General features: G+C 32.8%; 3 protein-coding genes across 4 annotated transcripts; 1 reads left to right on the top strand and 2 right to left on the bottom strand.

The window, feature by feature from the left end:
- The first annotated feature begins 254 nt into the window (after positions 1–254).
- On the top strand, positions 255–3,062 carry LOC107902132 (probable protein S-acyltransferase 7). The gene is made up of 5 exons (XM_016828359.2): positions 255–672; positions 789–971; positions 1,459–1,755; positions 1,888–2,121; positions 2,203–3,062. Exons 1-5 carry the CDS (start codon positions 577–579, stop codon positions 2,722–2,724), a joined length of 1,332 nt encoding a protein of 443 aa, XP_016683848.1. The 5' UTR covers positions 255–576; the 3' UTR covers positions 2,725–3,062.
- A 677-nt stretch (positions 3,063–3,739) lies between these two features.
- LOC107902123 (uncharacterized) lies at positions 3,740–12,328 on the bottom strand. 2 transcript variants are annotated; one of them, XM_016828352.2, is made up of 19 exons: positions 12,232–12,328; positions 11,600–11,939; positions 11,217–11,462; positions 10,752–10,942; positions 10,501–10,672; positions 10,216–10,353; positions 9,867–10,047; positions 9,517–9,662; positions 9,050–9,226; positions 8,322–8,432; positions 7,444–7,560; positions 7,175–7,328; positions 6,918–7,078; positions 6,726–6,812; positions 5,688–6,004; positions 5,347–5,428; positions 4,834–4,973; positions 4,459–4,690; positions 3,740–4,379 (listed from the first exon to the last, which is right to left on the bottom strand). In XM_016828352.2, exons 2-19 carry the CDS (start codon positions 11,924–11,926, stop codon positions 4,059–4,061), a joined length of 3,300 nt encoding a protein of 1,099 aa, XP_016683841.2. In that variant the 5' UTR covers positions 11,927–11,939; positions 12,232–12,328; the 3' UTR covers positions 3,740–4,058. The 2 variants fall into 2 exon arrangements, with proteins under 2 accessions (XP_016683841.2, XP_040933734.1); XM_041077800.1 differs by lacking the exon at positions 12,232–12,328 and having other exon boundaries at positions 11,595–11,725.
- A 4,402-nt stretch (positions 12,329–16,730) lies between these two features.
- LOC107902109 (glycosyltransferase family 92 protein RCOM_0530710) lies at positions 16,731–22,699 on the bottom strand. Its single transcript, XM_016828348.2, has 8 exons — positions 22,341–22,699; positions 20,605–22,233; positions 18,140–18,437; positions 17,971–18,032; positions 17,781–17,896; positions 17,648–17,697; positions 17,461–17,535; positions 16,731–17,374 (listed from the first exon to the last, which is right to left on the bottom strand). The coding sequence occupies exons 1-8, from the start codon at positions 22,465–22,467 to the stop codon at positions 16,825–16,827; spliced, it is 2,907 nt and encodes a 968-aa protein (XP_016683837.2). The 5' UTR covers positions 22,468–22,699; the 3' UTR covers positions 16,731–16,824.
- Positions 22,700–23,324: the final 625 nt, after the last annotated feature.

The raw sequence follows: 23,324 nt of genomic DNA, 5'->3' as shown, positions 1-23,324 counted from the left end.
TTTGGGCATCATTACACCAATCTAAAGGTTGCGTTATCCAGCTCATTTGCATTGGATAAAATTGAAAAAAGAGTCACAATCTTTATATCCAAATTTAATAAATGAATTTAAAGTTTGATTTGTTAATTTTAGATATATTTAAATTTGGAACGGATTTGATCTATATAATTTTGATATTTTAAAGATTTAATTTTTTTTTTTAAATTTGAGACTTAATTTAAAATATTAACAGTAATTTGAAATAAGAAATACCTACGAATACGTTAATTCGACTCAAAGTTCAACAAGTGAACCGGATAGGATTCCCGGTCGAAGAAACAAACCCCAACTATTGGTCCCCTTTCCTCTTCTTCGTTTGAAAGAAAGAGTTCATCCCCTTGACCTTTGTCGCCGACTCCTTCTCGACTCGCTATTACTCATTGAACTCGCCTCGCCTTGACTCACTCTCACCATGGCTTTCCATTTTTCCACTTAAAACCTCATTCCTTTCTTCTCAAAGTCTCATCTTTTAAGTTCTTTTTATTGTTATTATTATTATTCTGAAAGTTAAATAGAGAGAGAGAGTAAAAGGGAGAGATGTATGTGGCGCCGCCAACCCAGCGATCGGATCCGAGTTCCATCGGCGGCGGACCGGGTGATTTACGGGTTTACCAATCCTGGAAAGGCAGCAATGTAAGCCTTTCCTTTTTTGTCTGCGAAATTTCTATAGTAATTTTGATTATAAGTAATAGTTAAAAGGACATGAATTTTGCAAGGGCTTTAAATTTATGTTTATTTTATTTTTGCAGATATTTTTATTTCAAGGGAGGTTTATATTTGGACCAGATGTAAGATCATTAGGGCTGACTATTCTGCTTATATTAGCTCCAGTCTCCATTTTCTGTGTATTTGTTGCTAGGAAATTGATGGATGACTTTTCTCATCATTTGGGCATTTCAATTATGGTTGTTGCTGTTGTCTTCACTCTCTATGTAAGTCTTTCTTCAATTTTCATGTATCAATGAGTTGCTATTTATGAAAAAAAAAAAGAAACTTTTGTTACAATGTTAGGAAGATGAAACAAACCCAATTTAGTGTTAGTTCATGATGTTCTCGAATTACCAGTGTTTACATTGGTTACACACCCCCTTCTGTTCTTGGCTAGCTATATTGACTCCAATTTGCAATTATCTATGATCATGCTTTTATGGTCCCCCTTTTATTCTCATGGCAGCTTAGAATAGCATTAATATGAACGATACAAGAATACGAACAGATTCTAGCTTATAAAGTATAATAAGCTTGTGCTGTCTCGATTCTACCATGTTTCGAAAGATTCAAATGGTGTCTTACATGTACAAAAACAAAAAAAATTCCCCCTGGCATATTCAGATTTTGTCAGGCATTTCGGAGAATCTTTGTAATTTTCTCTGAAACAGAACTTGAAGCTCATAAATGTGTTTGTTTCTTCTTTTTCAGGATTTAGTTCTTTTACTGCTAACATCTGGGAGAGATCCTGGTATAATTCCACGTAATGCACACCCTCCGGAGCCAGAAAGTTTTGATGGAAATGCGGATGTTGGGGCTGGGCAAACTCCACCGTTACGGTTGCCACGAATTAAAGAAGTGGAAGTCAATGGGATCTCTGTGAAGATCAAATATTGTGACACTTGCATGCTTTATAGGCCTCCTCGCTGCTCACACTGTTCGATTTGCAATAACTGTGTAGAACGATTTGATCACCACTGTCCTTGGGTGGGGCAATGTATTGGACTGGTATGGAGGAACTTAGATTAGCATACTTGTTTGTGGCAGCAAAATTTTCACCACTGTCCTCAGATTTCCTCATTTTTTTACTGTCTAGTTATCTCACTTCTTTATTTTTTTATTTTTTATTTTTGTTTGCAGCGAAATTATCGGTTCTTCTTCATGTTTGTCTTCTCAACAACCCTTCTTTGTATATATGTTTTCGCATTCAGTTGGGTCTACATTAGTAGGATCATGGCATCAGAGGACACAACAATTTGGAAAGCAATGATTAAAACTCCGGCTTCCATTGTTTTAATAGTTTACACGTTCATTTCAATGTGGTTTGTTGGTGGTTTGACTGCCTTCCATTTGTATCTAATCAGTACAAATCAGGTAAGATACTCATCCTTAATATGTTGTTACATTAGTTCATTTGTTAGATCGATGTAACACTCTGTTCCTTTGCTTTTGCAGACAACGTATGAGAATTTCAGATACCGATATGATCGTCGAGCAAACCCTTATAACAAAGGAGTGGTTGACAACTTCAAGGAGATATTTTGCTCCAGCATTCCATCATCCAAGAACAACTTCAGGGCGAAGGTGCCGAGGGAACCTGTGTTACCAACACGAGCCAGTGGTTTTATGAGTCCGAATATGGGGAAGGCCACGGATGACATAGAAATGGGTAGGAAGACAGTGTGGGTTGATAATGGGGCCACCACTGATGATTGCGAAGGGCAATTCACAAGTGAGCGAGTAAATGTTAAGGAGGGTGAATTAGGAGAACTATCACCAGATTTTAGAAGTACAGTAGATGGCACAGGTGAGCATGCCAGTATTCATCCCAGGCGATCTAGTTGGGGTAGAAGAAGTGGTCAATGGGAAATGTCACCCGAAGTTCTCGCTTTGGCAGCTAGAGTGGGGGAACCAAATCGAGTTATTGGAAGTAGCAGCGGCCGCAGCAATTTGACAACCGAAAACCGGCAGACATAACCAAAGCGGTGATATGAGAAAAGGGTTTGACTGCTAAGGTGTGGCTCTTCTTTGAATCATGTGTATGATGGGGACACATTTGTTTTTGGCTTTGGCAGGGTGCTTGAAAAGTGTTGGTTTGGCCCTTTGTGCTTTGAGGAAGAATTGGTGTGTTGTATCTTGTACGAGAGTTGAGTATTTTTTTTTTTCTTTTCTAATTTTAGTGACCTTGTGGATTCATTTTAGTGTCTTATAATTAGAAGCTGGATTCAAATTTGCCCTTGGGTTTCTTTTTGTTTCACTTGTGTAATAGAATACTTTACTAGTAATTACATACTTGTCAGTTGATGTTTGCTAAATCTGACTTTTTATATGTGTGCAAGGAGAGGATAACTGTGAGTGTCGTTAAAAACAAGCGAAGTCAGGAAGCTGCCAAGTTCATGAAACTAAAAAAAATTATACATTGAAGCTTCCTAAATCCTGACCTTATTTGATGTTTTAAATTCTGTTGTTAGTGCAGACAATAATAATCTTATACGTATTTGAAAAATAAAACGCATGGTAGATTTTTAGTCCCTAGTGAGAACTTTTGATACCATTGTCAATGTAAGTAATAACAATCTTATATACGTTTATTAAAAACATATAGCATTTTCCATGTTTCACTTGTGAACTATGATAGGCAAAAGTACTTAGGAGGTACTCTTATAGAGATTGATTATTAAAAAGAATTAAACAAAGTAAAATTTTAAAAGGATTAATATTTATTGTTTAAATTTTTTTTATTTATAAATAAAAAAATATCATTTATTGTTGTTAATATTTTTAAAGCTTTTATCATTCTAATTTCTACAAATGTAACCTATTGTTTATAGATGAAAAAATTGTCATTTTTTAAATGAAAACTATGTCAAAATTTGACCTTATTTTAATTTTTTTAAATGATGCAGATATTAAATCCTATCTGTCGATCATATAAAAGTAATTTCAGCATAATAAATTAATAATCCATACATCAATCAAAGCAAGTAAAGAATTACTAGGAAATCTTCAAAACTGCAACTTTCACTTGATTTGTCTAAAAAGGGCTTCAAAATAAACATATTTCTCTAATCTACAAATAACCAATCCTTTTCAATCCAAATGAAATCAAAATTACATGACAAAATTCTCCTCAAAAACAAAATGGTTTTTCAAGCAATAATGGCACATCCGCATAAAAAGGGCTCTACCTTTTCCTTCTAATATCCCATCAAAATGTTATCATTTAACCTCATGTGCCAAAAAAATGAGGCCTATAAACTCCAATCCAATCTGATCTACTGTCAATGACAAGGCTGAAATGCAGTTAACTTCTATTGTCTGCGGGGTTTCCATTTTCCTCTGTCACGAGGTGCTCCGGTCCAAACCTGTACGACAGTCGACGCGAAGGAAATGATACTAACGGCACCCATGGCATACATTGCTTTATACGGTACCATATTGAGACCAGAGAGATAGCAATATATTCCAGCTATTAGGTAGATGAAACTCAGACTCATTTCCTGACCCAGGATTCGTGGAAAGGGCAATGAGGAATTTCCCAATGACTCCGAACTAAAGATACCATGTAGGATCATGCAGATGCATAGGAGCGAATCCAGGAACCTAGGAAAGCTCTTGTGCATTCCTATTCTCTGCAATCCCACAAAAACGTCGTATAATATCAACCATATAAATGAAAAAGTCATGGAAAATGTAGGTGAAATTTAATACCTGCAACCAAGATACCAACGATGGACCAAACATTATTGCTGCAACAAGGTGCAGCACCAGTAAGCCATGCCGTTGATGGAAGATATCTTCTTGTGCTTGACTATAACTGGGGCGGTTTTCTTTTGAAGGGGAACCAGGCTGGCATGTAACTTGCTGAGACGAACAATTGCCTTCACTTTTGTCATCAACTTCCTTTTTCCGTACATTGCTGCGTAATGAGGCTGTCAAAGAGCTGTTACATAAAAAGGGAAAGCATACCAACAAAACAAATTAGAAGTTCGTACGGAAAATAGTTGAGTGCAAAAGGTTGAATCTACCAATAAAAAGTTAAAGGGAACCAATATAATGGTAACGATAGAGTCAACCGGCACTTACTTGCACAGAAAGCTATGACAACATAAAGCATGAGAGAAGAGTAGAATTAATAGACCAAGTGCCGGATGTACAAATGTAGACAAAATAATTGCCATGAATATTGGAACGAATAAAGGTCTGGCTCCTAGAATCCTTACCACCTGTTCCAAAAATAAATCAAGATCAGAATAAACAAATCAAAGCATCAACTTTGCACATAAAATGGAGAAAGACAGATAAATCTTCAAATACTAGAAATTGTTATGTTCACCAGATTAGACATTAAATTACTTGCACTTCTACAAGCCTCATATACAAATGGCAAGTACAAAACCGAGAAAGCCAGATTCAATCCATGTTGGAAGTGGTATTGTTGAAATGGGAACATCCATACACAGTTATACTAACTAAATATGCTATTTAACCAGAGTGTACTTCAAAGTTTTGGTAGATGCAAGGAGATTATGAATCCGAAAGATTTGACAGAGATTGAACCCACTAAATAGATATAGATAGTTGAGGCCAAGAGTTTACCTTCAATGAAAAGAATCTGGATGAAAGATTCATAAACCACTGAAGAAACAAAAAGAAAAAATTTCCTTTCCGTAGTTGCCACCTGCAATCAATTAAACCTAGCATGAGGTAGAATGCCAAAATAGACATCATTTAGAAATGAATGCTATATGATACATATATCAAATCACCCAATTCTATCAAACCATGATAATGGAAGTTGGAAAAGAAAAGAGAAAGTTGTTTAGTTTTCTCTAGGGATTTTCTTCAATTATCTAAAGTATTCATTGTATATAATTCACAAAATATTCATCTTGACATTTCGATGTTAATCCAACAAGAAAGGTAGACAGTCGACCAACCTCCTCTTCATGGAAACATGTAAATAGGCAGCCACATAGAAGACCAACTCGGATATCAATATCAGTAGAATTATAAACCCATTTGATAATAGGTAACAAGTTATTGACACAATGGTGAAGCTACAGAATGGAGGAAATGGTTGAGATGTTATGAAGGAAAAGAACAAGCAAAACAAAATAGGTACAACAGCTAAAGGCAAAAATGGGAATGGTATTCTTAGGTTGGTCTCCACAGCTTTTAGTATAGAAGGAATCGGCCTTTCATGTGCTTGTCGCATCAGAGCAAAGAATAAAACAGCAACATTGAAGGCAAACATCTGTACAAGAAAGTCCAATATCATGTGAGTATCATAGACTGTACATAGTACAAATCAAAACAGCAGCATATGGTACTATAGAATCTGATGCTAGAATTTTTATATTTCTCTTCATTCAAAGACCTAAGAGATAACCATAAAATACATGACTTTCATAATATGCACAAACTGGGAGGATACGGCGTGTCCTTTATTAATTTGCTTCAGCACATGTAGCTTCTAAACATTTACTAATAGCTGTTATAAAACATTTCCACATCAAAACTCATTCCTTACATAAATCTCTTGGACATCATCATCAGGTTCCCTGGAGAACCCTTATAGGGAACTGCTTCTGGTTACAGCACCCTATATTTTTACATGTTTCGGTGGGAAACAGTTCCTAGCTTGTTTGTGTTACTGTTATAAGTATGTAGAGAACAGCCATTGCATTGCAATTGTTATAGGCTAGCACATTGCAACATATAATTTCAATTACAACAAGCGCACTGTGATTTTCAAACGTAAATAACAATGCAATATCATTTGAAATAGCAGTATTTTGATATTGCACAATATCTTCACACAAGTGAACTCAGCTAGAGGTCATAGCATTCTAAAGCAACATCCACCAGATAATTTCTAATTATTATTTCACCTTTTAGGATGTAAAAAAATTAGTATCTGGATTTAGACGAAACCAGGAAAGAAAAAATAAGCACTGAATATTAGATTGGCTCACCTTTGGACAGTATAGAAGCAAGTATCTGCTAGTTGCTTTAGTTACAGAAACAGCTAAGCTTGCCTTGTATGAACAATTTGGGTCAAGCTGCAGTGGTATCAAGAAGATAAAGAGCTGTAAATTTCAAGAAAAGAATAACAGAATTTTGAAATTAAGGTAACATTTACGTGCAAGAAAGATGTGGCGCATCACCAGTAAAAGAACAACGGTTTTCTCAGCCCCAGTAGAAGTCCAAAGTGCTGGGGAGGAGTCAACCACAAGAGTCTCACTGTACAGGTTTGGAAATATATGAAGACCAGATGTAGGATCCCAAGCAAATGCTATAGGTGGGAAACAACGCTGTTTGCAGAGCTCTAAATGGCTCAGCAGAAAAGAACAACATTCAGGTCATGAAACAAGCGTCTAGAACTTCAGGATTGCAACGGAAATGGAAACACTAAGATTCTTACTAGTATTGTCCATATCTCCACCTTCATCAAGAAGCCCAGAACCTTTAATTCCACAGCTTGTAGTTTTCAAAGAGAAAGTAACAGGCAATAGGCCTAAATTAAGTGCAAATGACAGATTGAAAGCAAGGGGGTGATCTTCCTTAAAAATGATATCCTGCACTACATCAAAATTATTACCAAATAGTCATCATCTGGATGAAACTACATTAAACATGTCTTTTAAGTTTCCAAACTCTCTAAAGTAAGATGACTGCACTATAGGTATTCACCTCATGAAAATGTCTTGATGAAAGCATCGATATAGGAGAGAATTCTATCTCCCCTTCATCTGGATTAAAGAACTGCCCAATTGCCATGGAGGTGGTTGGTGGACTGCCTGAAATAGTCTGAGCACCACAGAGTCAATGCAAACAATTACTACAATAATTTTAAACTATATCTTAAATGAGAGAGAAGCACTACCATTTTTTATTTAAAGACCAAAAGGCAATATGAAGAAGCCCGACTTTTTGGCATACAAAAAATATGTGCCTTTTCATGTATTGCAACAATAAAATTATTACTCTTAAGACCTAGGAATAAACATATTATGATGGAAAAAATTAACTCTGCATGAGGCAGGGATAAACAGTCTAGAATCAAAGTCATGCATACCAATGCTTAATATTTTTTTAGGTTCAATTTTGATAGGTTCCACAACAGGTTGAAAATCCCAAAAACGCGGTGAAAATAGTTATGACTAAAAGGTTTCAGCATTCAACTATCCTTTTAGATCTCAAAATATAGTTTTCTACTTTTTTCCTACAAGGACAAACGTATTTCAAATATAGATAGCTAAGTTAATGCACAAAACTATAAGTGTCAGCACTCAACAACCCTTTTAGATCTCACAGTATAGCTTTTTACTCTTTCAACTTTAAGGTCAAATGCATTTCAAATATAGATAGCTCAGCTAAAGCACAAAGCTATCAACAGTGAATCAAAGATAAAAGGTATATGATTGGTTCATGATGTATTCTTATAAAGGTGAATCCTTAAGATAAATGAGAATAAAAGAGGCAAAGAAATATCCAGAAACAATCCTGTTGTGCATGATGTTGATGTTCCTGTAAAAGGAAAGGACATTAAGGACTAACGGCAACAATACCGTATGAGGTGCAACTGAGATAGTCAGATATCTGAAACCATGCATTTCCTCAGGACCCAAATGAAGTAGAGCAGATGGAGATGCTTGCTCAGTCTGACTGCCAGGCTCAATCTGGTAAGCAGAGCATATAAAAACAGGAGTGTCAACGTAAAATACAATTACTATGAATCAGAATGCTTAATAAGTTGCTGCTCCAATAAGAACAAAAATTACCAATTAAATTGGTTAGTAACAAGACTTAAACTTTCCAGAGACTATTTGGTGTGGTTTAGGGGACAAATAGCATTAATAGCATGAATTAGGGCTGAACAAACATTAATAAAGAAGATAGAACTCTATAAAACTTAGGGTTTAAAAAACCTTTAGTTTCTTTATATTAATTAAAAGGCAAAATAATGCAGGCTGTTAAGTTTACAGCTATTTGTATTGGCTTTCTTGCAAGTAAAGTTACTAGACTTTGTGCAAATAAAGTTTTATTCTTAACCCTCGACTTAACCCTCAAACTAATAATCTTAGCTGTCCAAAATATATCTAATACTTAAATTATTATAAAATAAACTGAAACAATAAAATAATAAAGCTCCTGCGTTACCATTTGAGTTTTACATATAAAAGATCAAGAGACTTGCTACATACTCCCAATAGGTGCATAGCATAAATAGTAGCAAGTGCTTGAGCACTATTGTTTCCCCAAATAGAACAACTTCAAAAAGTACAGTCCTTAGTACCTGCCTTGGTGCTTGTCCTGCAGGAATTTGAACCATCTTTGATGTCACTTCCAGAACGCTCTTACCAGCAGGCAAATCTGAAGGCAAGTTCCCTTTCTGGGGCCAAAGATGAACTCGGACTCCAGAACAAGGAGCAAGGTTTGTCACAAATATAAAGTGGCTTTTCTCGTTTGACCCCTGCTCATAGAAGTACACTAAATGAAGTTAGCATTGTCTAGTAAGTCAAAAAATAAAAGGGGCAATGGAGTTTTTTTTTTCCTATCTGGGGAGGTGTCTTTTTTTTTTTTGGGGGGGGGGGGAGGGAGAGGAATATTAAGCTGAGAGGAGCAGCTTTAGTGAAACTTTGTCGCTTAGAAGAATTTCTGCCTTGACAAGATATAAACCTGTGCAATTAGGGTTTAGACATTGCTTACACAAATTTCCAATGAGACAAAAAATCTAAAAGTTGGATGTGAAATAAAGCTTACCAGTTCCAGTATGTCCAACCACCGCCTTCTCCCATCCATAGCCAAAATGTTAACAGTTTTTTTCTGAATATACAAATCCCTCTCAGGGACGTCATCACTCCAATGAACACTGCTAGGACAGTCAGAAAAGGTATGATCCTGAGAAACTGCAAGCATAACATAACATATGATGATTAGAGAAATTTAGGAACTATATATTTACTATTATTTCAAGGAGTATTGAAGTTCAACCACATATTAATAACTTTCTTTTGTGGGCTAGGGTAATTACATGCATATATATCTCCATAAAGAGTTCCTAAGTTTCATAAAATATAAAATTGAAACATTAATGTCCTGATAGATAATACCAGCAGTGTATTTTACATCCTTAAAAGGGACACGAGTTGACCAGAATAACTGTGATCTCCACTTGAAACTTTGCTGTATTCCACTACGAAGCATCTTTGATAATATTGCAAGTCTTTTTTGAGTGTCAGAAAGCGGCTGGCCTCTTCTGGAGTCTATCAAACTAAGGAGAGTATGCGACACCTACATGAAACATTTACATTCTGAAATGTCAACAAAAATTGTGCTCCAAAAAGCTGAAGCATCTCAATGGTAGCCACACCTGACCACCAAATGAAGTAAATCCAGCTCCCAACTTAACTATCCAAAAGGAAAGGGAGAGAAGCAGTCAGGAAAATAGATTCCACTTACTTGCACAACTAGTTGATTGCACCAACAAATAGCTTGATGTTCCATCGACAGCCATACATTTTTCATGCTTGCACTGCTTATCATAAATCCATGAGTGGAAGGAACAATGCCATCCAGGGATTCCAGTTTTGAGCGTACCTATAGTCAGAAAAGGAGACCATGATATATTCAGGCAAGGTTCAACATTTCAAGCAAGATATATACTTAAGACATAAAGCACCAATTGCATTTTATAGAAGCAAACAATCTAATCCAAACCATACCACACCAAATTTCGAAGAATACCTGATAATCATTATAACCACCGGAAATGGAAACAATAACTACATGAGATAGTTTTGGGCTTGAGACATATTCTCCGGTTTGAGCGGTTTGAACATCATAACCCTGTCTCCATTCTTGATTTATGCTTTCATAATAGTGACCCAGAGATGGCTGCAATGCCACAGGAGGGGATCTGGATAGAAATAGCAGATTCTTAAAGGGAGAAATAGAATTTTAAAGAAAAGATAGACGAGAATTCTCAAAGAGCTCACTGGTGGGGACTTGAAAGAGTGAGAATAGTTTCAACAGTTGATTTCCTTAGATGGGGGTGGACCGTAGCAGCTCTAGCAACGAAACCACCCATAGAGTGACCAATCAATATAACACTTTTTGGCAAACTAGCAGTGATTGCAGCACCTTCTCTTTCCCGGGCATCATGCGATTCTTTATATTGATCCAAAATCTGCAAGAATAAGTTGGGTAATTATGAGCCTTCAAAGACAAAAATGAGGCCTGATATGACATTGTCAAACAAACAAACAAGGTAATCTATGATTTAGTTGATTTAACCTGTTAAACTCTTTATCTCTTTACAGTACTTTAAACATATGAAGTGAAAAGTGTGACCTCAAAACAAAGAACCATGCATAAAACATTCAAAATTCCATGTCAAACGGTTCAAATAAAAACTATCGCCAAGTTCTCATTGTAAACTAAAATTCAAAGGAAAAAAATACCCTGTGAATAGCATATACAACATATTCAGTGTGCTCTTCAAGTATCCGACCATCCATTGCGGAATGTTCCCCCTCAAGATCCACAGAAAACCAATCTAGCCTGTTAGCATATTGGTTTGGCAATTGAAAGTCATTCACATCCGCATTCCCTCCCTCCTCAGAAGTTAGATAAGCTTCTCTATAGAATGTATGTTCAAGTGCACCTCCTTGATAAGCTCTCTCAGATTCAGCTGCCAAGGAACGAACCTATAAGAAGGGTGAAAACTTGTAAACACCCTTTAGAAGCAACTCCATAAATTGAATAACATACTTGTGAGTTATTGACTATCTACAATGAAGCACTAGCAATTCTAACAACAATGGCAAAAAAAGGAGGACCTTGCCTGTTTGTAGCTACCGCCATTTCCTGGAATAAAGAGAACCGGAACTCCTTTGAGACTCTTCAAGTGTTCCTTAAAATCAATGTTTCTCCAACCTTCGTGATACAAATACAAACCATATTTTGCGGACAAGACGGCCTTCGCAGTGGAAATGGGGATATAAGTCGGATACATATATGTCATGACACAACCATTTGATATAGGCTTCAATAAACCATACAAAGTAACTACAACAACCCATAGCAGCGCAATAATAAGCACCACTGCTCTGAAACTAGGCCTAAACCCTTGCATTCTCGAATCATTACTATTCCTTCTCTCGCTTTCCATAATTCAACATTCACTACACATAAAAAAGGTAGATAAATATTCAAAAATAAAGAAGGAAAAAGAAAACAAAATCATCTTAGGAATGCTACATTTGAATAAACAAACGAATTTTTAAAACTACAGGCAATTAGAAAAAAAAATCTATTTAGCTTAATTATTAGCAGATCTACTCCAGAAAGCATAATTAGAGACGAAATAAAGAATAATAACAAATTTCATTTGAAAAGCTTAAGAACAAAATGAAGGTTTTTCAGTTTATCTGATTTGAAGATATAAAAAAAAGGATGGAATTGTGAAGGTGAAACCTGGTCGGAAATGAAAATCCAAAGCATCGTGAGGTAGGAGAGAGATAGCATTAGCGGATTTGCTTTCTGTTGGAAGGAGACGAGCCGGAAATGGAAGCGATTGTTTCTAAATAACTGAATTTTAGGATCTGGCGGTTTTTCTTGTGGGTCGGATCCCCAATTTTAATATGGGCCGGTTTGAATGTTTGGACCTCAACCCCGGTTCAGTGGCCTTGGATCGCGGAATCTTTACTTTCTCGATGCCATTTGGGTTAATTCAATAAAAGTACTTAAACTATGCACCGAATTCTAGATTGGTCACTAAGTACGTTCCAATTTAATCCCCAAACTAAAGCAACATTCTAATCAAGTTTTCCTTTTAGTCTAGCTTCCAGTTTCAATCTAATGCGGTTCATTTCTTAAACACATATGCATCAGATACACGCTGATAATTTAACGACAAAACTAACAACTAAATTAACAAAAGGATCGAACTAAAGCAATATTTTAATTTAAGGATTCAATTGGAACGTCTCAAAATTTAAGAAACAATTTGAAATTTAGCCCACAATTTATAGACATTTGATGCAATTAATCCATAAAATTTTTATAAAATATGGCGACAAGTTTATCTATCCCTACACTTTAACTTTAATATTGAATTTATTTTTGTGATTTACTTTTATTTAATTGAATTAGTAATAATAATCTCTTTTATTGAATTTTTCATTCAGTTTTAATTAAAATAATTTGAAGTCAACACTTAATAAAAAATATTTTCTTAAAATGTTTTATTTTAAAGTTAACAACAATTAATTAATTTAGTATTGAATCTAATAAAAAAGTTTATTTTATAAAAAGTTAAAAGCTTTTACTTTTTGTTATATCTTTCTATTTTTCATCTATAACACATATAAAAGTATGAAATTGGAAAAAAAAACTTTTGAACTAATGAGAATGTTTTTTATTTTTCATCATATTATTTCAATGACATTTAAAAATAATTATGATATTTAATTTAGAATTATTAGTTAAAAAAATTGTACTAATTTTAAAATAGAGCTATTAATTGAATAGAACTTTAAACATAAAATATAGGAAAAATTATGATAATTATAATCATAACTAAATTACAATAATTAGTTAAATTTTTTACATAAAAATAGTTGTGTTAATTTTATTGATGTAAAATAAATTTTTTGCTTGAAAAGAATTCTAAGTATCTTAATTATCACTTAATTATTGTTAGAGTTATATATCAATTAAAATTTGAGTTTAGTTTTATAAATAACACCTCGTAGTTAGACATATTTGATCAAATAGTGTCCAAGAAAAATTACTGGTAAAAAAATGGAATTTGTTAATATTAATAAGTTAAAACTATATAAAAAATAATAGAGTTTTAAAGCGATGGCTTTTTAAAAAGACAATATCAAATTATATTTGAATAATAATAAAACTAGAAAAATATGGAAGATATTTTAATTGATGATGAGATAATATAAGACTATGATCTCTTTTTAAAATTTTTGTAAGTTGAAATAGCATATTGAGAAACAAATGGATATTATTTCATTGTTAATTACAGTATATTATTATTTTTCACTGGGCATTAATTACTGTTTTAATTGGTATTTTTTTAATATTATTAATATAGTTATTAATATCAAATCAACTTTTTCAATGAGAAAAAACAACAAAGCAAAAGATGGATAAAAAGAGAAATTATTATTGTAAATAATAGGTAATTAATATTCTTACTTTATTTATTTATATTTTTCAATTTGAGTTTTATATAATTTTTAATTTAAAATATTGCATGATAATTAATCTTTCACTTTATATTTTTTTCTAATTTTAATTATACATATTGATTTAGAACATTACATTTATTGTTAACCTTGTAAGGAGATTTTGTTGAGAATGAAAGACAATTTTAATGAGGAGCAATTTCTTTAAAATTATTTTGATGAAAATATTATTTTTATTTTTATTAAATTAATTTATATAATAAATAAAATAAAATTTTATATTGAATTACTTTACATTTAAATTCTTATGTTTTCATTAAGAAAAAATTATTATTATTTTAGTTTTAAACAGTAATTTTTATTTATTTATATAATAAGTAACTTTATATTTATATATAATATTTTTTGGCCACTTATATATAATATTTATCAATAATAAATTTATATAATAAAATCTAAAATATTTATATTAATTATTATTATGATCAATTTATTTATTATTAAGAAAATAATAAATAAAAATTAAATAGTGACGAGTTTAATTTATCATCTATAATGAGTGTTTGCTATTTTTTTTCTCTGAATTATATGGTTCTATTCATTGAATGAATTAATGAATTTACCTTTAAAAAAAATTATATTACTTCATATTTAAATAATAACTTTTTTAGCATTATATTTGAATTATGAAAACAATTTATTATTTCAATTATATATATTATTTATTATTTTGTGTTTTTTTATTATTTAAATAAATCAAAACTATTTTATACATTAAATATGATACAATTCAAATAATGAATTAAAAGATAATTAAAAATACATTATTTAAAAAGTTAATTAAATGTATGTAGCTTTAGAAATTAGTTAAATAAAAAATTAACTTAATTTATTAATTTCCTATACTTTTATAACTTAACTTATTAATAGTTATTAAAATAAAACAATTGTAAGAATTTTTATTTATATTAAATAATATAATTTAATTAAAAATAAATTTGATTATATAGATGTCACTGAACTTCGATTAATTGTTAATTTTTGCCACTAAATTTTTGAAACTTATAAAGATGTCATAATGTTATTTCATTATCATAAAAATATCACTTAACCGTTTATTGCCATTATTTGATAACATGCATCTGACGTAACAAGTTAAATATGCCATGTGTTTGAAAAAGTTGTTTTTTAATATTAAAATATTTGTATTTCTTTATTTTTCTTTTTTTCTTATTCTTTTCCTCTCTTTCCCTTTTCTTCCTTTCTTCTTTTCATCTTATTTCTCTTCCCAGCAAACCCTAGCAGCTACCAATGGATTCCACCCCCACGGTGGCTTCCCCAGACATTGAACCCGTAGATGGATCTCTCAAGGCTATCCCTTGATTCCGATAAACTCAACCTTAACCCTTAATCCTATAATTGTAACTGCTCGACCCTGAAATTTAAACTTTAAAAAACCATTCAAAGCTAAGTCATGACAAAAAATAGTACATGGAATAGAAAATGTGAGTTAAACTTAAAACACATGCATGTATTATCTAGGAAATGCATCCACCAAGTCCCATGCCTTCAAAGAACTAATGAAAGGGAAGTGTGGTCACTGAATGTTTTATAGTCTTTGGACTTTCAGAAGCACCCAATGATATCCTTATGATCGTAGAGAGTGTGTCATTATTTCCAATTCCAATACCTTAAAAAAAATCACATATATGGATTTTTTATTGTAATTTCAAACTCATATTAAAATTGAGTACGCTATTAAAAAAATAAAAAAATCACAATATATGTCCTTCATAAAACAACAATATATATGATTCATAAAACACAATTGGTGTCTAAGAAGTTGAGCTGAATGTGAACGCTCTAGCATAGAAACAAAACCATGAGCATAGCCTATGCTCATGAGTAGCGTGAGTATGAACATGGAGATGATTTTCATTTTTCCCTATTTTCTCTTCATCAACATAGTTGCTCTCATAGGTTTTGTGAAGGTGGGACTTTGTATGAGATATAACAAACACATCAACTATCAATGTACCAATCTCGGTAGTCATAGCCAATAGTCCGACAAACGAAAACTTATCTCAAGGATCTTCACTAAGATAAAGAGGTGTTACGTTTTCAATGGCATCAGGAAGAACATGGATGAAGCCAACAAACAATATCACACTAACGGCAAAAGCTTTGATGATGAAAAAAATGGGTTTTTTTGGGAAAGCCTTGGGAGATCTATCAAAATGGGTTTGATGTCCGGGGAAGTCACTAGTGGTGGTGGAATTGGTGGCTGCTAAGTTTGTTGGGAAGGGAAATAGGATGAAAAGAAAAGAAGAAGAAAGGGGAAAGGGGAAAGAGGAAAGAGGAAAAAATAAGGAAAAATAAAAAACAAAACAAATATTTTTTCAAACACATGGCACAATTAATGTGCCAAGTTAGAAAAACATTACCAAATAACGGTGCTAAACAGTTAAATGATATTTTTATAATAACGTCTTTGTAAACTTATAAAATTCTGTGGCAAAAATTAAAATTTAATCAAAGTTTAGTGATCTTAAAATAGTAAAATAAAATTTTAATTTTAATTTACAAATCGCATAGGTAAAGTGATAAGATTTTCTATAACCTGAATTCATCTAAATTGACATTTAATCTTAAAATGCATAAGGAAAATTAAGTCATAGGTAGATTCAGATGGTTGAAGAGGAGTATATATTTATATTTATATTAAAAAAATATGTAGGGTAATGAAAATAGATATAAACTCAAGAAGAATTCAAATAATATGGATCATAACATTAGAAAAGAAGCACAAAGCTAAGTTGCATTGGAAGTGCAACAATGGAGAAAGGTTTTCAAAGGAATAATATTATAAAGCGCGGCCTCTATTAATGGCTCTTGATGCCATAGCTCTCAAATTGGCTCTAGCTAAAGCAAGAGGGATCCTCGTTTGCTCATTACCTTCATGCCCACTGCTTCCTCTAAAAGCCTCCATGAATTCTTCTCTTTGCAGCCTTAAAGCTAATGCCGCATCTTCATCTTGGCTTGGTGTCCCTCTCCTCCTCCCGGTACGTACTAACCTCGAAAGATCATTGTCTCGTTGCAGCCTTGCTGATGCTGCATTGTTATCTTGGTTCGGGTCCCCTCGCCTTCTCGTCATGTTGGTATCCGAGTTTACTAGTCGCGAAATATCCTCCCTCTGCAGCCTTGCAGCCAATGCTTGATTTTCAACTCGAGTTCGAGTTCGAGTTCGAGTCGTTCGGGTGCTTCGAGTTCCGCTTTGTGGACTTTGACACTCAAAGGCTTCCTTGCTATTTAAGGCATCAGCAGCAACAGCCTTCCTTGTTTCAACCTCTTTGGGAAACAAAAGCTGTATTGTATTCCAAAGAACTGTGTTCACAGTGCAAGATCTTCCATTACTGCAAAAGAGGAAAAGAAAGTTCATTACAATGATCTCTGCCATTAATGAGGAGCCTAAGGGGTGGCAACTGGAGCTGGTTTTTACCCTATTAGCTGCCGGCACTTTGGGCATCTTTTCCCACATTTATCTGCAGCTGATCTCAAACATTTCTTACAGAAACTACAATCAAAGAGAAAGGAGGTTTCACTTTCATTAAAATGACAAAATCAATATAAAAAAACACAGATTTTGTCTGGTTTTGTTGTATTAAAACATTGGGTTTTTTTTTTACCTATGTCCACAAGGAGTTGTGCTTGGTTCAAAACAGATATCCAAACAAATCTATGAAACCAAGCATATAACATTGTTATTAGTAGAAGATAAACGAAAGTTAACAAATATAGACAAAATCTAAAGATTCTTACTGCACATGAAAGCTCTTCTCTAAGTTTATTCATACAATGAAGAGCTGGCTCATTTGCTTTTGGATTCTTCTCATCCTCCACGACAATTCTTTGTTCCATTGATTCTTTCTCACTCTCTAGGAAACGTCAAATTTTATTCAGGTTTTTGTATTTTATAAATAAAGAAAAGAAAGGTTCCAAAAATAATCACCTTCTCTTGGAACCTCTTGTTCTTCATCGAGATTAAATGGAGTTCTCTGAGCCCTACGTTTCCTGAATTAAAAAAAAAAGAATAAAAAACCCATGAACATATAAATAAATTATCAATAATCAAATAAATAAAGGAACAATGAAAAAATTCTAGGATTTATTTAGTTTACCTTCTTGAACTGGTGCATGGCGGTGTATTGAATATCGAATCGGAGCGTTTCTTTTGTTTAGATTGTTGGCGGTCTGGGGTGTCTTCGACGACGAGACTAGCTATGATGAGGGCTTCTTCGTCCCATCCAGCCATGGCTGCCACGGATTTGAATCTGGGACTAAACAAGTTATCGACATTTTGGCTAGTCTCAGCTTTGTTTGGCTGCTGGGAATCTTCTGGGGCTGGTTTCGCTTCTTCTCTCACCATTTTCTTTTTCTTGGGGAGGAAAAAAAGAAAATGAATGGAAATTCGCTTCCCTTACGGAGGTAATGATACTATTTCCTAACGGTCGAAGTTTTTGAATTTGGTTCCTGAGCTGTTGGCTTTTGCAACGGCTATAATTTTTAACCCCCAAAAATATATAAAGTGGGTTAATTGCAAAGACATCCCTAAATTATGACTCAAAGTTCAAATTAGCCCTATAATTTTAATATATTTTATTTGAATTTTTAAAGTGTTTCTACTTTATCAATTAACTCTTTCTATCAGTTTAGTCATTAGCTGGAGGGTTAAATGCTCCTTCGAATTTACCATGACTTTTTTTATTTGTGACATAAAGCATATTTAAATATAGAGAAAAGTATTCAAACCCTTCATGTTAATTAAAAAATTCACTTACCCCTAATGAGTAATAAGGTTTAATTATTAAATGAATTTTAAATAAAAAATTTTTAATTTTTATTAATTATTAATTATTCTATTTATTTTGGTTATTTTCAATTTTTATAATTTTCAATTGAAATAAAAAAATATAATTATTTATAAAATTATTTCAATTAGTATTAAATTAAATTATAAATGACATTATATTAAAATATATACAATTTTTTTTAAAGTTACACAATATAAATACAACAAATAAATTCAAATAATATAACTATAATTAATTATTATAAAGTATGATCATATTGATAATAATAATATATTAAGACCTAGACCTAAATAAATCTATACAACACCCAAATATAGCAGATATAAGCTGAAATAAATATAGACTCAAAATCCATTCATGGTTTATACAAAGTAAAACTCGACTTGTAATTCTAAAGTTTTCTAAAAAAAGAAAGTAAGGCTTCATTATTTGTAAGCTCTTTTTTTTTAATGTTATCAATAATAAATAGATTTAATTTTTTTTTCTCTCATACTTTTTTTAAATAATTATTTAAGCAAATAAATGTTAGCTATTTAATTTTAATTTAATTGTATTAACTTTGAGATTATTCTTTTTCTTTTTATATTTTAATTAATTTATTTTTAATTCACACCTTCTAATTAGTAACTAATTAAATTTACATACAAACGAGTTAATGAATTCATTTCAATGTTAAAATATACTTGAATTAAATACAAATTCAAAATGTTTAATTTTAAATGAAATCAAATATATATATTTATGAAAAGTACAAATATATTTAATTTTATATCATTTCAATATATAATTAAATTTTATTATTTAATTAAAATTAAAAAATAAACGAAATAGAAAATATATATATAAATAAATAACAACAAAGGTATAATTATCTTTTTCATTTAAATTTTGCTTAATAAATATATCCAATGGTCAAGTAAGTGGATATTTTTTAAAGTTAAAACAATAGAGGTTAAGTGTATTTTAAGAAATAAATTTCCCTTCTTTTTAGCAAAAAATATTTTTTTTATCAAATCATAAGGGCTTGGAAATTTATTTTCATCTAACCTAAAAAAAAAGTATAAATTGGTATTTTTCAAACTTTCAGGATAAGTGGTTTCAAGGATTTGAATACTTCTTTTGAGGGGTAAATTACATAACTTCCAAACTTTTTCTATATAAACATTTTTTATTCAAATTAGGTCTTGAATTTGAAATTTGTTCACATTTGAGGCTTGAATTTTTTTTAAGTTATTAAAAACCCTCAAGTTTAGCCACCAAGGTGAGAATAATTATCAAAATAAGACTTAATAAGAGAATAATTGCCAAGTTGAATAAATAACTTGGCAAAAAAAATTCAAACCTAATATGAGAATAATTGTCTAATCCATGCCTCTGTATAATAACAATTGTCAAGTTTGAAACTTTGACAAAAAAAGAAAATTTACAGACCATTATAAGAAAGTTTTTAAGTTTAAGCTCCGACTTAACCCATTTGTTTAACACATTGACCTAAGTTGAAATTTGATACATATTGTTTAAAATATTACTATATCAAATCCAAACAATCATTTAAGATCTAAATTGATAGTTAATAATTTAATTAATCCTATAAAATTTAACTAAAATATTTTTAAAAAAACTCAACACCAATTTAAAATCTAAATCATCTAAATCATAACATGAAATTAATACTACAAAACTCTACCAAATAACAATTTGTTATGTACAGAAAATCAATCCAATTTCTACAAAGATTATCATCATAATATGAAGGGTAAAAGAAGTCTATTACAATAATCTATATTCCTTCTCTTGCACTTTACTTGTATTTTTTTCTTCTACAAACCAAGGTCCTGCCTTTTTATTAGATGTAGTCTGCCATGGCAAAAGAGAGTTTTTTGGGTTAGCAAAGTTTTGCAACACCCTATCTTTTAGCCCTGTGTCGGTGACCTCACAAAACCGACTCGACCAATCAACTGGTTCGACGGCTCTAGTCCCTAATCCAGGGGCTCGGTCCTTGGACCCTACGTTTTGCTCATCTTTCCAATCAGCCACGTACGTAGCCACTCTCCTATAGAACTTCTGTTTGAACACTTCCCATACCTGGTATTTGTAGTGGTTTACAACCATCATTCTTCTATCAACATCTATGAATCTAAAATCATCTCTCAAATGGAAATGATGTACAATATTGATTAATGTGGAATTCAATGCTTCTGGCTTCACTATACTCTTGTGCCTCTCCGGCACCACTAGCCGACACGTGTATCCGACCGTCACGCCTTGTTTCGGTATCCGTTTGAGCCCTGACGGTCCAAAACTGTAACATGAGACGCGAATTTCGCCTATTGAAATGTTTCCGAAACTAGTTGTGATTGAGGTTAAATTTGAGATCACATCATGTAAGAATAAGCCTGAAGGCAAGTGCAAAAACTCATCTACATCGATGAACCCGATCCATTCACAAGAACCCTTGGCTCTCAAGGCGCAATGAGAGAAACCTCCTTCTTGGGTCTTGACCCATGGCCAAATGTGCCTCGAGATGTTGTAACCCGCGTTGAATAACGATTCGATGACTTGATCAGTGTCGTCGTCACTGTTGTTATCGTAAATGTACCAACGTTGTACCCCGATTAGGGCATGGTACATGACCCATTCCTTCAAAAACCTCGCTTGGTTACGTGCCATGGTGCAAATGCAGGTTTCGTGTGGTTTTCGGGTGGGTAACGGGTCACGACCAGAATCCGACAAGAAACCCAATCGGGCTATGGAAGGTAATGTTCCTCCACCCTTGATCCTAACTGAAACCTTAACAGAGCTATTGACTTTTTTTTTACTATTCAAAACAATTAAAGGCGTTCTGCACCGTACGATCTCTTGAGCTATTGATAAAACCTCTGATCTCAACACAAGTTTTAGCCTGCTAAAATCTTCGCCGTACACGCACTCAAATCTTGATGCGTTGGAGACTCTTTCTGGCCGTAGATTAAGCCCCTTGACAAAAACGACCGTCGTATTATCATTATCGACCAAAGCTTCGTACGCAAGCGAGTCCCAGTGGTGAGTGGGACCAGCTGGAAAGACCCCATTTGACTTTGAACCAACCGTTATAAGCAGTCCACGTGGGCCACTAGGACATCGTACGATCTGCTCACTTAGCTGCTCCGTATCAACACGAGCCGGCGACTGCTTAAGCCAAGGCACGGGTGAGGGGTTATGAACCGAGAGGTACACGCATTCAAGTTCCTCTTTGGTAAATAAACGAGCCGACCGAGGGTATTTTAGGAAAAGTATAACTTGATCGGGGAGCAAAACGGTTTCACGAACAGAGAGTATCTGAGTTACCGGATGTTCGCCAGACACGATGGCGTTTGCGGTTGGAGTTTTGCGTGCGAACTTCAACACAGGCTCGAATCTTGCTGTTTTTTTTTTAAAAAAATAAATAATTCAAAAAATATTAAAAAAAGTAAGCTCCTGATGAATAAAAAAAACCAAAAGAAATAGCTAAAGAAATAGACAAAATTACCTCCAAAAAGAAAGCGAAAGTTAGAGTAGGAGAAGCCATTGAAAAGAACGAAAGTGGAGACTATGAAAGCAGCGAACCAGAAAAATCTGCCCCAGGAATTGATGTAGTTCCGACTACGGAACCTCATTGATTTCCGTCCCCTTGGAAACCAATTGAGAACAACCAAAAACTTTCTTATTCATCTGAGTCGTTTTGGCTCGATTATCGCAGGTTTTTTAAATCCAAATTTTATATTTGTTCGTTTGGATTTTCTTTCGAGTACTCAAAAACTGAAAAGAAAATTTAGGGGAAAATAAAAGAAATTAAAAAGAGAGAAAATTTAAGTGCTGCTATCAAAATCATGCTTTGATGTTTCGACCGTTCGTGTCGGTTTATATTCGGTCGTTACTTTTTCCTCCGTTTCCTCGGTGATGATCCTCTGTGTTTAGAGGTTCATCTTGTTTTTTCACCTCTTTGGCTGTTCTCCAATAAGATTCTGCCACGTCATCATTACCTCATGATGAAAAGGGTTTTTTATTTACTACATTTAATCGTGGCCTTGTTGATTTTGGGATTAATTGTTTTTTTCAGTAACTTAAGGAATAATCCAAACAGGTAAATTATTTCATTTAGAATATTAACCTTTAAAGGATTGAGATTTTTCTTATTTACAGTAATGTTGTAACTTTTAATGGAATTAATTATAAGTATTTTTTAGCTTTGGTTTTATCGCTCTATTAAATATATTATATTAATATATAAAGCATTTTCTTGCTGAAAATATTTGATCTCCATGAATTTAGAAAGTATTATAAAATGGGAATGAATTCAAACAAGTATGGTCGATACCTATTTTTTAAAAATAAATAATTCTTGTTCTCTTATCACTTAATTATTATTTTTATAATTTCATATCACTTCTGAGTTAATTTGAATAAAAAAAAAGAAGAGGAAGAAGACAAAGTTGTCTTGAAATTTATTTTAATTATTTTAAGGATAAATTAT

The sequence above is a fragment of the Gossypium hirsutum genome, chromosome A09 (assembly GCF_007990345.1).
Source record: "Gossypium hirsutum isolate 1008001.06 chromosome A09, Gossypium_hirsutum_v2.1, whole genome shotgun sequence".
Classification (NCBI taxonomy): domain Eukaryota; kingdom Viridiplantae; phylum Streptophyta; class Magnoliopsida; order Malvales; family Malvaceae; genus Gossypium; species Gossypium hirsutum.
This window is presented reverse-complemented; position numbering and strand designations above follow the sequence as displayed.